Source organism: Giraffa tippelskirchi, chromosome 1 (genome assembly GCF_054371585.1).
Source record: "Giraffa tippelskirchi isolate mGirTip1 chromosome 1, T2T-mGirTip1v1.2.pri, whole genome shotgun sequence".
Lineage (NCBI taxonomy): Eukaryota > Metazoa > Chordata > Mammalia > Artiodactyla > Giraffidae > Giraffa > Giraffa tippelskirchi.
In genome coordinates this window covers 121,431,877-121,446,720 of record NC_137275.1, presented here as the reverse complement: position 1 = coordinate 121,446,720, position 14,844 = coordinate 121,431,877, and the positions used below count along the sequence as shown (strand labels likewise).

At 40.5% G+C, this 14,844-nt stretch overlaps 1 protein-coding gene across 1 annotated transcript; it reads right to left on the bottom strand.

The window, feature by feature from the left end:
- Nucleotides 1-9,497: 9,497 nt before the first annotated feature.
- On the bottom strand, nucleotides 9,498-10,490 carry LOC145515924 (olfactory receptor 5T1-like). Its single transcript, XM_081517311.1, has one exon. The coding sequence runs from the start codon at nucleotides 10,488-10,490 to the stop codon at nucleotides 9,498-9,500; it is 993 nt and encodes a 330-aa protein (XP_081373437.1).
- Between the last annotated feature and the right edge of the window lie 4,354 nt (nucleotides 10,491-14,844).

The following is a 14,844-nucleotide window of genomic DNA, read 5'->3' as shown; positions in this document are numbered from 1 at the left end:
GCTGGGCAGATTTGGGTTCCTCTCGAGTTGCAGTGGGGACCTCAGGGAACCTCACATGTTTCTCCAGGAAGTCAGGTCTCCTTTCAAGTTGTGAGGAGCAACTCGGGATTCCTCTCGAGTCGCTGCAGGGGAATAGGGTATCATCTCAAGTTGAGACAGGAAACTCAGGGTTCCTCTCCAGCTGTGACAGGGATCTTGGGGTTCCTATTGAATTTCATCAGGGGAGTCAGGGCTTGTCTCATGTTGAGGCATGGAACACTGCTTTCCTCTCAAGTTGTAAAAGTGGTGTCAGGCCTCCTGTCGAGTTCAGGTGGAGAACTTGTGCTTTTTCTAGCAGTGCAACAGGGGAGTAGACCTCCCTTACTGTTGTGAGGGGATACTCGGGGTTCCATTTGAGTCTGTGCAGGGGAATCAAGCCTTATCTCGAGTTGAGTGGGAACTTCGTGTCATTTCGACTTGCGGCCGGAACCATGAGGTTCCTCTCGAGTTTCAATAGGTGAGACAGGCCTCCTCTTGAGGTGCAAGGGGAAAGTCAGGATTTCTCTCAAGTTGAAGCAGGGGAATCGGGCCTCATCTCACATTGAGGGGGAAATCTCGTGGTGTTTTTTGAGTTGTGGTGGGAAGCTTTGGGTTCCTCTCAAGTTGCGATGGGGACCTCAGAGGACCTCTCATGTTGCCTCAGGGAAGTCAGGCCTCTTTTCAAGTTGCAAGGGACACCTCGGGATTCCTCTCGAGTTGCTGCAGGGTAATATGTCCTCATCTCGAGTTGAGGCGGGAAACTCATGGTTCCTCTCCAGTTGCGACAGGGATCTCAGGGTTCCTATCGAGTTTTAAGAGGGGGTCAGGCCTCGTGTTGTGTTGAGGCATGGATCTCCAGTTTCCTCTCGCGTTGTAAAAAGGGTGTCAGGCCCCCTGCCGAGTTCAGGCTGGGAACTTTGGCTTTTTCTAGAGGTGCAACATGAAAGTCAGATCGCTGTTCGTGTTGTGAGGGGATACTCTGTGTTCCAATTGAGTTGGTGCATGGGAATCAGGCCTTATCTTGAGGGGGAACTTGGTGTCCTTTCCACTTGCAGCAGGAACCACGGGGCTCCTCTTGAGTTTCCACAGGTGAGACAAGCCTTCTCTTATGGTGTAAGGGGAAAGTCGGGATTCCTCTTGAGTTGAAGCAGGGGAATTGGCTCTCATCTCGAGATGAGGTGGGGAACACGAGGCTCTTCTTGAGTTGCAGCGGGAAACTTGGGGTTTCTCTCAAGTTGCGACAGGTGTTTCGGGGAACATCTTGAGTTGCATAAAGAGAGTGAAGCCTCCTTTCGAGTTTCGAGAGGGAACTCGGGATTGCTCTTGAAGCCTTGCAGGGGACAAGGGCCTCATCTCACATTGAAGGGGGAATCTCGTGGTTTTTCTCGAGTGGTGGAGGGAAGATTGGGGTTCCTCTCAAGTTGCCACGGGGATCTCAGGTAACCTCTTGTGTTTATTCAGGGAAGTCAAGTCTCCTTTTGAATTGTGAGGGGAAGTGCGGATTGCTCTTGAGTCACTACAGGGAATCAGGCCTCATATCGCATTGAGGCGGGAATCTTGTGGGGTTTCTCGAGTTGTGGCAGGAAGCTTTTCCTCTCGAGTTGCAACGGGGACCTCAGGGAACCTCTCATGTTGCCTCAGGAAAGTCAGGCCTCCTTCTGAGTTGCGAGTGGCACCTCAGGATTCCTCTAAAGTTGCTGCAGGGGAATAGGGTCTCATCTCTAGTTGAGGCTGGTAACTCAGTGTTCCTCTCCAGTTGCTATATGGATCTCAGGATTCCTAGCGAGTGCAAGAGGGGAGTCAGGCCTCATCTTGAGTTGAGGCATGGAACTTCGCTTTCCTCTCGAGTTGTGACATGGTTGTCAGGCCTCATGTCGAGTTCAGATGGCAAACTGGGCTTTTTCTAGAGATGCAACAGGGGAGTCAGACCTCCCCTCTTGTTGTGAGGGGATACTCGTGGTTTCATTCAAGTCAATGCAGGGGACTCAGGCCTTATCTCGAGTTGAGGGGGAACTCAGTGTCCTTTCGGCTTGCCGCAGGAAATGTGGGGTTCCTCTTGAGTTTCAATAAGTGAGACAGGCCTCCTCTTGAGGTGCAAGGGGAAAGTCGGGATTCCTCTTGAGTCGAAGTACGCGACTAGACCCTCATCTGGAGATGAGGTGGGGAACACGGGGCTCTTCTCGAGTTGTGGCAGAAAACTCGGGGTTCCTCTAGAGTTGTGACGGGTATCTCGGGGAACCTCTTGAGTTGCATAAAGGAGTCAAGCCTCCTTTCGAGTTTCAAGTGGGAACTCGGGATTGCTCTTGCAGCACTGCAGGGTAAAAGGGCCTCATCTCGCGTTGAGGGGGGGAATCTCATGGTTTTTCTCGAGTTGCGGTGGGAAGCTTGGGGTTCCTCTAGAGTTGTGACAGGGACCTCAGGGAACCTCTCGTGTTGCCTCAGGGAAGTCAAGCCTCCTTTCGAACTGTGAGGGGGAGCGCGGGATTGCTCTCAAGTCACTGCAGGGAATCGGGCCTCATCTTGAGTTGAGGCAGGAAACTCAGGGCACCTCTCCAGTTGCCACAGGGATCTCGGCGTTCCTATCGAGTTTCAAGAGGTGAGTCAGGCCTAGTCTCGTGTTGAGGCATGGAACTCAGCTTTCCTCTCGAGTTGTAACAGCATTGTCAGGCTTCTTGTTGAGTTGAGAAGCGTCTCAAAGAGCAGGATAAAACTGAAGCTACTTAGCACACATGCATGCACTCTGATAGCATTCATCTCTGTAATACATCCAGGAATGTAGTACTGTTGTAAAATTTTCCCAGAAATGGTCAGTTTTAATTGCTTCCATTTGGAATATCTCACCATGACACCACTCACTCCACAGTTTAGGGAACCTATGTGGGGTTGCTGCCAACTGCTAAGAATATATATTCTAATTATACATTCTGGAACTTGGAAAATAACCATAGAATGAGTTCAGGAACTCCCTGGATTCACTATGAGGTGAATCTAAACTAAAGTTCTGTTGATAAGTTGACCCCCATAAGGTTCTACTGTGACTGGATGACCACAGTGACAATTCGGGTCTCTTGGAATCAATGTCATTTCACAACCAGTGTTCAGTTCAGTTCAGTCTATCAGTTGTGTCCAACTCTTTGCGACCCCATGGACTGCAGCACTTCAGGCTTCTCTGTCCATCAACAATTCCCAGAGCTTACTCAAACTCATGTCTATCGAGTCAGTGACGCCATCCAACCAACTCATCCTATGTTGTCCCCTTCTCCAACCTTCAGACTTTCCCAGCATCAGGGTCTTTTCCAATGAGGCAGTTCTTCACACCAGATGACCAAAGTACTGGAGTTTCAGCTTCAGCTCAGTTGTTCTAATGCATAGTCAGGGCTGATTTCCTTTAGGATGGACTGGTGAGCTTTCCTTGCAGTCCAAGGGACTCTCAAGAGTCTTCTCCAACACCACAGTTCAAAAGCATCAATTATTCGGCTCTCAACTCTCTTTATAGTCCAACTCTCATATCCATACATGACTACAGGGAAAACCATAGCTTTGACAAGACGGACTTTAGTTGGCCCATACATGACTACAGGGAAAACCATAGCTTTGACAAGACGGACTTTAGTTGGCAAAGTAATGTCTTAGCTTGCTGTCTAGGTTGGTGATAGCTTTTCTTCCAAGGAGCAAGCGTCTTTTAATTTCAAGGCTGCAGTCACCATCTGCAGTGATTTTGGAGCCCCCAAAATAAAGTGCCCAGTAGTTTCAGAAAATTATGATTATTTCCTTTTCCCAAGTGCATTTACCGTGATAAAATCTTTGAGTCCCTCTTGGGAGGGTGGGATAAATACTACAAATAAAAATTCTGGCTATTGTTGCAAGTCCTTCTTTAGAGGACCCAAACTCTCCTTCATTGAAAGGTTTCTGGGGCTGTAAACTGGCTCAATTCTAGGAAGTAATGGGGAGCCATGACTATCTATTTTAATAATTTTAGTTTGATTTTGGTCAACTTAAGTTGATTTAGGTCAGTAGGTGCCCAATATGCTACTGGAGATCAGTGGAGAAATAACTCCAGAAAGAATGAAGAGAAGAAGCCAAACCAAAAGCAACACTCAGTTATGGAAGTGACTGGTGATGGAAGCAAGGTCCAATGCTGTAAAGAGCAATATTTCATAGGAACCTGAAATGTTAGGTCCATGAATCAAGGCACATTAGAAGTGGTCAAACAGCAGATGGCAAGAGTGAACACTGACATTTTATGAATCAGCAAACTAAAATGGGCTGGAATGGGTGAATTTAACTGAGATGACCATTATATATACTACTGTGGGCAAGAACCCCTTGAAGAAATGGAGTAGCCATCACGGTCAACAAAAGAATCCAAAATGCAGTACTTGGATGCAATTTCAAAAATGACAGAATGATCTCTGTTCATTTCCAAGGCAAACCATTCAATATCATGGTAATCCAAGTCTATGCCCGGCCAGTAATGCTGAAGAAGCTGAAATTGAATGGTTCTATGAAGACCTACAAGACTTTCTAGAACTAACACCCCTCAAAAATGTTTCATTATAGGGGACTGGAATGCAGAGTAGGAAGTCAAGTGATACCTGGAGTAACAGGCAAATTTGGCCTTGGAGTACAGAAAGCAGGGCAAAGGCTAATAGAGTTTCGCCAAGAGAATGCACAGGTCATAGCAATCACCCTCTTCCAACAACATATGAGAGGACTCTACACATGGACATCACCACATGGTCAGTACAAAAATCAGATTGATTATATTCTTTGCAGTAAAGATGGAGAAGCTCTATACAGTCAGCAAAAATAAGACCGAGAGCTGACTGTGGCTCAGATTATGAACTCCTTATTGCCAAATTCAGACTTAAATTGAAGAAAGTAGGGAAAACCACTAGACCATTCAGCTATGACCTAGATATGACCTAAATCAAATCCCTTACGATTATACAGTGAAAGTGAGAAATAGATTTAAGGGACTAGATCTGATAGACAGAGTGCCTGAAGACCTATGGACAAAGGTTCATGAAATTGTACAGGAGGCAATGATCAAGATCATCCCCAAGAAAAAAAAATGCAAAAAAAGCAAAATGGCTGTCTGAAGAGCTCTTAAAAATAGCTGTGAAAAGAAGAGAAGCGAAAAGCAAAGGAGAGAAGGAAAGATATACCCATTTGAATGCAGAGTTCCAAGAAATAGCAAGGAGAGATAAGAAAACCTTCCTCAGTGATCAGTGCAAATAAATAGAGGAAAACAGTATCATAGGAAAGACTAGAAATCTCTCGAAGAAAATATGAAATACCAAGGGAACATTTTATGCAAAGATGGGCACAATAAAGGACAGAAATGGTATGGACCTAACAGAAGCAGACGATATTAAGAAAAGATGGCCTGAATACACAGAAAAACTACACAAAAAATGTATTTATCACCCAGATAATCAGGATGATGTGATCACTCGACTAGAGCCAGACATCCTGGAATGCGAAATCAAGTGGGCCTTAGGAAGCATCAGTACGAACAAAGCTAGCGGAGGTGATGGAATTCCAGTTGAGCTATTTCAAATCCTAAAAGATGATGCTGTGAAAGTGCTTCACTCATTATGCAAACATATATGGAAAACTCCTCAGTGGCCACAGGGCTAGAAAAGGTCAGTTTTCATCCCAATCCCAAAGAAAGGCAATGTCAAAGAATGCTCAAACCACCGCACAATTTCACTCATCTCACATGCTAGTGAAGTAATGCTCAAAATTCTCCAAGCCATGCTTCAGCAATACGTGAACCGTGAACTTCCAGATGTTCAAGCTGGTTTTAGAAAAGCCAGAGGAACCAGAAATCAAAATGCCAACATCTGTTGGATCATCGAAAAAGCAAGAGAATTCCAGAAAAACATCTATTTCTGCTTTGTTGCCTATGACAAAGACTTTGACTGTGCAGATCACAATAAACTGTGGAATATTCTGAAATAGATGGGTATACCAGACCACCTGACCTGCCTCTTGAGATATCTGTATGCAGGTCAGGAAGCAACAGTTAGAACTGGACATGCAACAACAGACTGGTTCCAAATAGGAAAAGGAGTACGTCAAGATTCCTCCTTTATATATATTATCACCCTGCTTATTTAACTTATATGCAGAGTACATCATGAGAAACACTGGGCTGTAAGAAGCACAAGCTGGAATTAAGATTGCCAGGAGAAATATCAATAACCTTAGATACACAGATGACACCACCCTATGGCAGAAAGTGAAGAAGAACTAAAGAGCCTCTTGATGAAAGTGAAAGAAGAGAGTGAAAAACTTGGCTTAAAGCTCAACATTCAGAAAACTAAGATCATGGCGTCTGATCCCACCACTTCATGGCAAGTAGATGCGGAAACAGTGGAAACAGTGGCTGACTTTAATTTTTTTGGCTCCAAAATCACTGCAGATGGTGACTGCAGCCATGAAATTAAAAGAGACTTACTCTTGGAAGAAAATTATGACCAACCTAGACAGCATATTAAAAAGCAGAGACATTACTTTGCCAACAAAGGCCCGTCTAGTCAAGTCTATGGTTTTTTCAGTAGTCATGTATGAATGTGAGAGTTGGATCATAAAGAAAACTGAGCACTGAAGAATTGATGCTTTTGAACTGTGGTGTTGGAGAAAACTCTTGAGAGTCCCTTGGACTGCAAGGAGATCCAACCAGTCCATCCTAAAGGAAATGAGTCTTGAATTTTCATTGGAAGGACCGATGCTGAATCTGAAACTCCAATACTTTGGCCACCTGATGCGAAGAGCTGACTCATTTGAAAAGACCCTGATGCTGGAAAAGACTGAAGGTTGGAGGAAAAGGGGATGACAGAGATGAGATGGTTGAATGGCATCACCGACTCAATGGACTTGAGTTTGAGTTAATCTGGGACTTGGTGAGGGCCAGGGAAGCCTGGCATGCTGCAGTCCATGGGGTCACAAAGAGTGAGACATGACTGAGCAACTGCAATGAAGTGATAATCCTGATAAATACTAATGCCAAGAAGTATGGGCTTTGCAGGTGGCGCTAGTAGTAAAGAACTTGTCTGCCAATGCAGGGGATGTAAGAGACACAGGATCAATTCTTGCATTGAGAAGATCCTCTGGAGGAGGGTATGGCAGCCCACTCTAGTATTTTTGCCCGGAGAATTCCATGGACAGAGGAGCCTGGTGGGCTACACTCCATAGGTTGCAAACAGAAGGATATGACTGAAGTGACTTAGCAAGCATGTGTGCAGTCTCTGTATGATGTGAAGAAATAAAATATGGGTTTAGTGTCCATGCTGTGGATAAAAAAAAAAAGTAAAAGCAAAAAAATGTACCCTCTTAAACAGCATATAGTGACATAAGGAATTTTCTCCATCATCTGCGCTCTCAGAATTAAATGCTGGGTTTAGTTTCCTGGGTTTAGTTTGCTGCACATGTATAGATGAAGCAGAGTTTCATCTATTTCACAGTTTTAATCTGAAGTTAGTTGCCATTGACTCCATGGAAAGAGGATTGGAATATGCGAGGTATTGGTTTACTCTACATGAGTTGTATTTTCTCAAGCTAGTCAGATCACTTATAATTATAATGGGAACCTATCCTTTTTGCACTATATGGAGACAGAAAATGACAATATACGTTTAATATTAAGATTACATGTGTAGATATCTCTGTGGGTATGCAAATAAATCCAATATTTGCATATTGAAGTCTTAGGCCCTAGGAGATCAGAATGTAGCTGCTTTGGAGATATTCCTTGAGGAGGCAATTAACTGAAAGTGATGCCTTTAGGGCAGATCTTATCTAATATAATTGTTGACCATGTAAGAAGAGATTATGGAGAAGAGAATGGCATCCCACTCCAGTATTCTTGCCTGGAGAATCCCTTGGGCAGAGGAGCTTGTTGGGCTACAGTCCATGTGGTCACAAAGTATTGGACACGACTCGGAGACTAAGCAAGCAAGAAGAGATTAGGGCACTGAAATTCAGAGAAAAAACTAGCGTGAAGACAGAGGGTAAAGGCTGCCATCTACAAATGAAGAAGAGAGGCGTCAGAAAACAATCAACCCTGCTGTTACATTGATTTAGGATGTCTAGACTCCAGAATAGTGAGAAAATAAATTTCTTTTTAAAAATATTTATTGAAGTAAAGTTGATTTACAACGTTCTGTTAGTTTCAGCTATACAGCAAAATGAATCTATTATACTAATACATATATCCACACTTTATTTTTACATTATTTTCCCATATAGGCCATTACAGAGTATTGAGTAGAGTTCCCTGTGCTATATAGTAGGTCCTTATTAATTATATACTTTATGTAGTAGTGTATATATGTCAATCCCAATCTCCCCCTACTCCCTGGTAACCATAAGTTTGTTTTCTACATCTGCAACTCTGTTTTGTAGATAAGTTCATTTGGGCCCTTTTTGTAGATTCACTTTTAAGCAATATCATATTTACAAATAATAAATGCAGGAGAGAGTGTGGAAAAAGGGAACCCTGCTACACTGTTGGTGGGAATGTAAGTTGGTGCAGCTACTTACAGTGCAGTATGGAGATTCCTTAACAAAATAAAAATAGAACTACCATATGATTCAGCAATGCCATTAGGGGCATATACATGGAGAAAGCCATATTTGAAAAGATACATGCACTGCAGTGTTCATTGCAGCAATATTTACAATAGCCAGGATGTGGAAGCAGCCTCAGTGCCCACCAACAGAGGAATGGATAAAGAAGATATGGTAAATGTATGCAATGGTATATTACTCAGCCATAAAAAAGAATGAGATCATGCCATTTGCAGCAACATAGATAGACTCAGAGATTGTCATACTAAGTAACGTAAGCCAGATAAGGAAATTTCTATTTTTTCAGCAACCAGTCTATGGTACTTTGTTATATCAGCTCCAACAAACTAATACAACCAGTATTTATATATGTGTATATGTGTGTGTGTGTGTGTGTACATATGTATGTGCTTATCTGTAGATACATATATGTATATGTATATATATATAAAGTCTCCACATGGTGGTGGTGGTTTAGTTGCTAAGTTGTATTCAACTCTTGTGACCCCATGGACTGTAGCCTGCCAAGCTCCTCTGTCCATAGGATTTCTAGGTAAGAATACTGGAGTGGATTGCTATTTCTTTCTGCAGGGGATCTTCCCGACCCAGGAATCAAACCTGGGTCTCCTGCATTGTAGGCAGATTCTCTACTGACTGAGCTATGAGGGAAGCTGATAATAAAATATATGTTATATACCCATGTGATGTGGAGATAGATGCATATAGATGCCACAGTTTCCTGCATGTGCAAACACTGCATATGTGGTGGGTTGACTATAATCTTTATTTTAAGTATCTAAGAATAATAGGTAGACACTAATGAACTAAAAGGAAATATTTTAATTAAAACTTTTTGATTTGAAAACGATAAACATCAGTCTGAATTTATTTCAATTTAATGTTTAGTGTGAAAAATACACTTTGTTGATAAACCAGTTTTTCCCAAACTCCTTCTTCATTGCCTCTTTGACATCTTTGTTCCTCAAACTATAGATGATGGTATTCAGCATGGGAATTATGATTGTGTAAAATATGGACACAATCATGTCATGATCCAAGGCATAGCTGGAACTAGGTCTCACGTACATGAAGAGAACTGTACCATGAAAAATGGACACTCCTGTTAGGTGAGAGCCACATGTAGAAAAGACTTTTCTTCTCCCTTCAGCAGAATGCATCCTCAGAATGGCCAACAGAATGAAACCATAGGAGGTCAGAGCAATCAACATAGTGGATATCTCAATAGAGCCTGCCAAATAGAAAACTAGAAGCTGGTTCTTGCACATCTCAGAGCAAGAAATAGCAAGGAGGGGAGGGATGTCACAGAAGACATGTCTAATTTCATTGAATGCACAGAAGGATAGGGTAACAGTAGCCACTATGTGTAAAGTAGCATGCAAGATACCAACAATATAGCAGGAAATTATAAGTGGCACATAGACTCTGGGTGACATTTTAACTAAATACAGAAGAGGGTTGTAGATGGCTACATAGCGATTATAGGCCATTGTGGCCAAGATGAAGTATTCTCTGGTCCCACAAGTAAGAAAGAGAAACATCTGTGTGGCATATCCAAGAAAGGAAATGGTTTTATTCTCGGATAGGAAATTGATCATCATTTTGGGGATGATAACGGAAGAACAGCAGGCATCTAAGAATGATAATGCTATCAGAAAATAGTACATGGGGTTGTGGAGCTGGGAATCCATAACGACTAAGAAAACCAACCCCAAATTTCCTATCATTGTAAAAAGACAGATTGCTAGAAATAGTAAAAATAGAAAGATTTGCACCTCAAAATAATCTGTAAAACCCATCAGTATAAACATGGTCACCTCAATCCTATCTTTTATCTGAATCCTGTATAAATCAAAATTTGATGGTGATCCTGACATCTCAGTTTTCAGTTCCAAAAGCAATATGTGGCAAAAATAGAGTCCACCAATTACATCCTCATGTCTGTTTCTTAGAAATGCTTTCCAGCGAGGGAACAGTCCAATGATTAAAAGTTGAGTCCAAGTGGATGCATTACTCTGTAAAAATAAATTAATTGCTGTTGGTTAAATTTTCATGTTAAAAATAGTGCCAGTTTACATGGTTTAACTTCCAATTTATTTTCTGTTGAATTTATGACTGCTCACTTTCATATGATGTCATCTTAAAATTCCCCACAAAGACAAATTAATATAGGAGTTTTTAATCCCAACATTATTATAGTAGAAAATTCATATCTGAGTGCTAATCCCAGATTTTCTACAGCATGCCTGAAATTTACAATTTGTAAAATATGAGCAAATACGTTTACATCAGAAGATAGTATTGAATTTAAATGTTAAAAACCAAAGTGAAAATTACTTAACTTTATCATGTTCCCAGGTTACTGGGAAATAGGATTATTGTAATTATTGTGATATTACTTAGTCATGTCCAACTCTTTGCAACCCCATGGACTGCAGCCTGCCAGGCTCCTCTGTCTAGGCAAGAAGACTGGAGTGCGTAGTAGCCATTCCTTCAGGGAATCTTCCCGACCCAGTGGTCGAACCTGGATTTCCTGCATTGCAGGCAGATTCTTTATAATCTGAGTCACCAGGGAAGCCTAAGCAGATCCACTTGTACCAGAAGTGAAGTTCGAATCCACAAGAATATAAATCCATTGGATCTTGAGTTCAATGCCTTAACCACTTGGGCATTCTGGTACCTGAATTTTCTGTAATTACTATAAGATACAGTCATCCCTAGGTGGGGGGCATGTAGTTCCAGAATCCCCCTTCCCAATACCAAAATGAAAGATGCTCAAGTTCTTTATATAAAATGGGGAGATATTTACAATATAAGCAACACACCTCTTCTCACATATTTGAATCCATCTATAGATTAGTTATAAAACTTAATATAATGTAAATGTTGTCTAAAAGGTTGTAAATATAATTTAAATGCTTTTAAAATAGTTGTTGATGTGCTGCAAATTTGTTTACTTTTTGAACTCTGCAAATTATTATTTTCTCAATACTTTGGATCTACAGTTGATTGAATCCAGGGAAGTAGAGCCCTTGGATATAAATAGCACTGACTGTAAATATCTCCTGATGACAGATAATAAAACTTTTTAGAAAAGGTATTGCTAAAAGAAGCACATGACTAGGTAAACCACAATGTAGTGTTTTATTATGGCTCTATTTCCCTGTGCTGTCAGACTGTTGCTTATTCAGTGGAGTAGGAAGAAAGCAAAGTGCATAACAAACAAGCAAAATGTTAAAAGGTCATCAGTATCTGTACCTAAAGTCTTCAGCATTTAAATCAACATTTATTTAAAAGAGTGAAAAATCTGCTGTGGGTGGGACTGAGCTGAATTCAATGACCTACCAATGGCTTATATTACTAACATGAAATGCACTATATCGTTGTTATAATGAGACAAGCATACATCAAATAGAGAATGAGCAAATCAGCTTAAAATCACTTTTAGAAGGAAAACAGAGTCTCATGTCTTCATTTTCCCACATAGTTCCTCCTTTCACGTGAAAATTTTTCTTAATACGTAGAATAAATAAATTTTCAATTGTGGAGTTGCCAAATCAAAAAGGAAAATCTTACTTAATTCTTAGAGAAATGTATATGGTATAAATTTAATATATAATTAAATGTTTATCTCTTTGTTAATTCAAAGAACTCATATCTTACTCTTGAAAGAACATATACACACACAAATGTATTATAAAATTTCCAGTTTAGTTTGAATGGTTATATTAATAAAATATCTTATAACACCTTCAAGTTTATTAACATTAAAGGTATTCAGTTCAGTTCAGTTCAGTCGCTCAGTCGTGTCCGACTCTTCGCGACCCCATGAATTGCAGCACGCCAGGCCTCTCTGTCCATCACCAACTCCCGGAGTCTACTCAAACCCATGTCCATCAAGTCGGTGATGCCATCCAGCCATCTCATCCTCCGTCGTCCCCTTCTCCTCCCGCCCCCAATCCTACCCAGCATTAGGGTCTTTTCCAATGAGTCAGCTCTTTGCATGAGGTGGCCAAAGTATTGGAGTTTCAGCTTCAACATCAGTCCTTCCAATAAACACCCAGGATTGATCTCCTTTAGGATGGATTGATTGGATCTCCTTGCAGTCCAAGGGACTCTCAAGAGTCTTCTCCAACATCACAGTTCAAAAACATCAATTCTTCGGCGCTCAGCTTTTTTCACCGTCCAACTCTCACATCCATACATGACCAGTGGAAAAACCATAGCCTTGACTAGATGGACTTTTGTTGGCAAAGTAATGTCTCTGCTTTTAAACATGCTATCTAGGTTGGCCATAACCTTCCTTCCAAGGAGTAAGCGTCTTTTAATTTCATGGCTGCAATCACCATCAGCAGTGATTTTGGAGCCCCCCAAAATAAAGTCTGACACTGTTTGCACTGTTTCCCCATCTATTTCCCATGAAGTGATGGGACCAGATGCCATGATCTTAGTTTTCTGAACGTTGAGCTTTAACCCAACTTTTTCACCCTCCTCTTTCACTTTCATCAAGAGGCTCTTTAGTTCTTCTTCACTTTCTGCCATAAGGGTGGTGTCATCCGCATATCTGAGGTTATTGATATTTCTCCCGGCAATCTTGATTCCAGCTTGTGTTTCTTCCAGCCCAGCGTTTCTCATGATGTACTCTGCATATAAGTTAAATAAGCAGGGTGACAATATACAGCCTTGACGTCCTCCTTTTCCTATTTGGAACCAGTCTGTTGTTTCATGTCCAGTTCTAACTGTTGTTTCCTGACCTGCATACAGGTTTCTCAAGAGACAGGTCAAATGGTCTGGTATTCCCATCTTTTTCAGAATTTTCCACAGTTTATCATGATCCACACAGTCAAAGGCTTTGGCATAGTCAATAAAGCAGAAATAGATGTTTTTCTGGAACCCTCTTGCTTTTTCGATGATCCAGCGGGTATTGGCAATTTGAACTCTGGTCCTCTGCCTTTTCTAAAACCAGCTTGAACATCTGGAAGTTCACGGTTCACGTATTGCTGAAGCCCAGCTTGGAGAATTTTGAGCATTACTTTACTAGCATGTGAGATGAGTGCAAGTGTGCGGTAGTTTGATCACTCTTTCGCATTGCCTTTCTTTGGGATTGGAACGAAAACTGACTTTTCCAGTCCGGTATACTAAATGTATTATTTGAGTATCAAAAATATAGTCATTTTTAAAATCCTTTATTATCAATATTTCTCCTTCAAGAATCCATATATTACACACAAAAATATTGATTGAGAAGAGTCAGTTTCAAAATAGGAATTAGGCAGATAAGAAATACAGTAAAAATAAAAAATATGCAGGCAAATTTTGAAAAATACCTCAAGAGATGGTCTAATAAAGAAATTCTTTAATAAATACGTGATCACTAACCTTTACAAGGGAAACTTTAGCTTTATTTTGATTCTAATTTTTATTTAACTGATGTGTTTGAGACAGCAAAGTTGTGGAAGTTAAAAAATATTGTATTTAATTCTAGAACCTTAATATTACAGTCTCAGATTTAGCCCCTAATGTGATTTAGCAAAAGCAACTTAATCCTTCAAATGAAAGAATAAAATTGATCAAAATTTTGGTGCATATTTTGTTTGACTACATAAACATGGTATGACAACAGAGTTTTTATTTATGAGATGCATTAAAATGTTTTGTTAAAGTATTAATTATATGTGAAGGATTTATACATATTAAATATGACTATAATTTGTTTCAAATTTTTCTTAACTTGAAGGGGCAATTATAAATAAATAGGGAGCTAGGAAATCAAAGTTTTGTCAAAGCATTGGATAATGAATGGACTCCAAACCAAAATCTCAGTAGCTCTTGTTTTAGTTAAGCTTATGTGTTACATGACACTCAATATAAATTAAAATATCATTCTCATGAAATTAAACTAACTGAATTCCAATATTTAATACTATCAACCATCTTAAAAATTCTCTTCTATTGCATTCTGATGTGGGGCATATCAATAAAATAATAGTATGTTTACTTAAATATCCTGATAATTTTGTCCTTTACAACTTTGTCATACACGTTTATATCTCTGATCTATTTTTTTTTACTCCATTTCTTTTCTTTTTTAAAAAATTTATTTATTCTTTAATTGAAGGATAATTGCTTTGCAGAATTTTGTTGTTTTCTGTCAAACTTCAACATGAATCAGCCATAGGTACAAAAGGTGGATTATGAATGAAGGCATATGCTGTTCTTAGTCATGCTTCA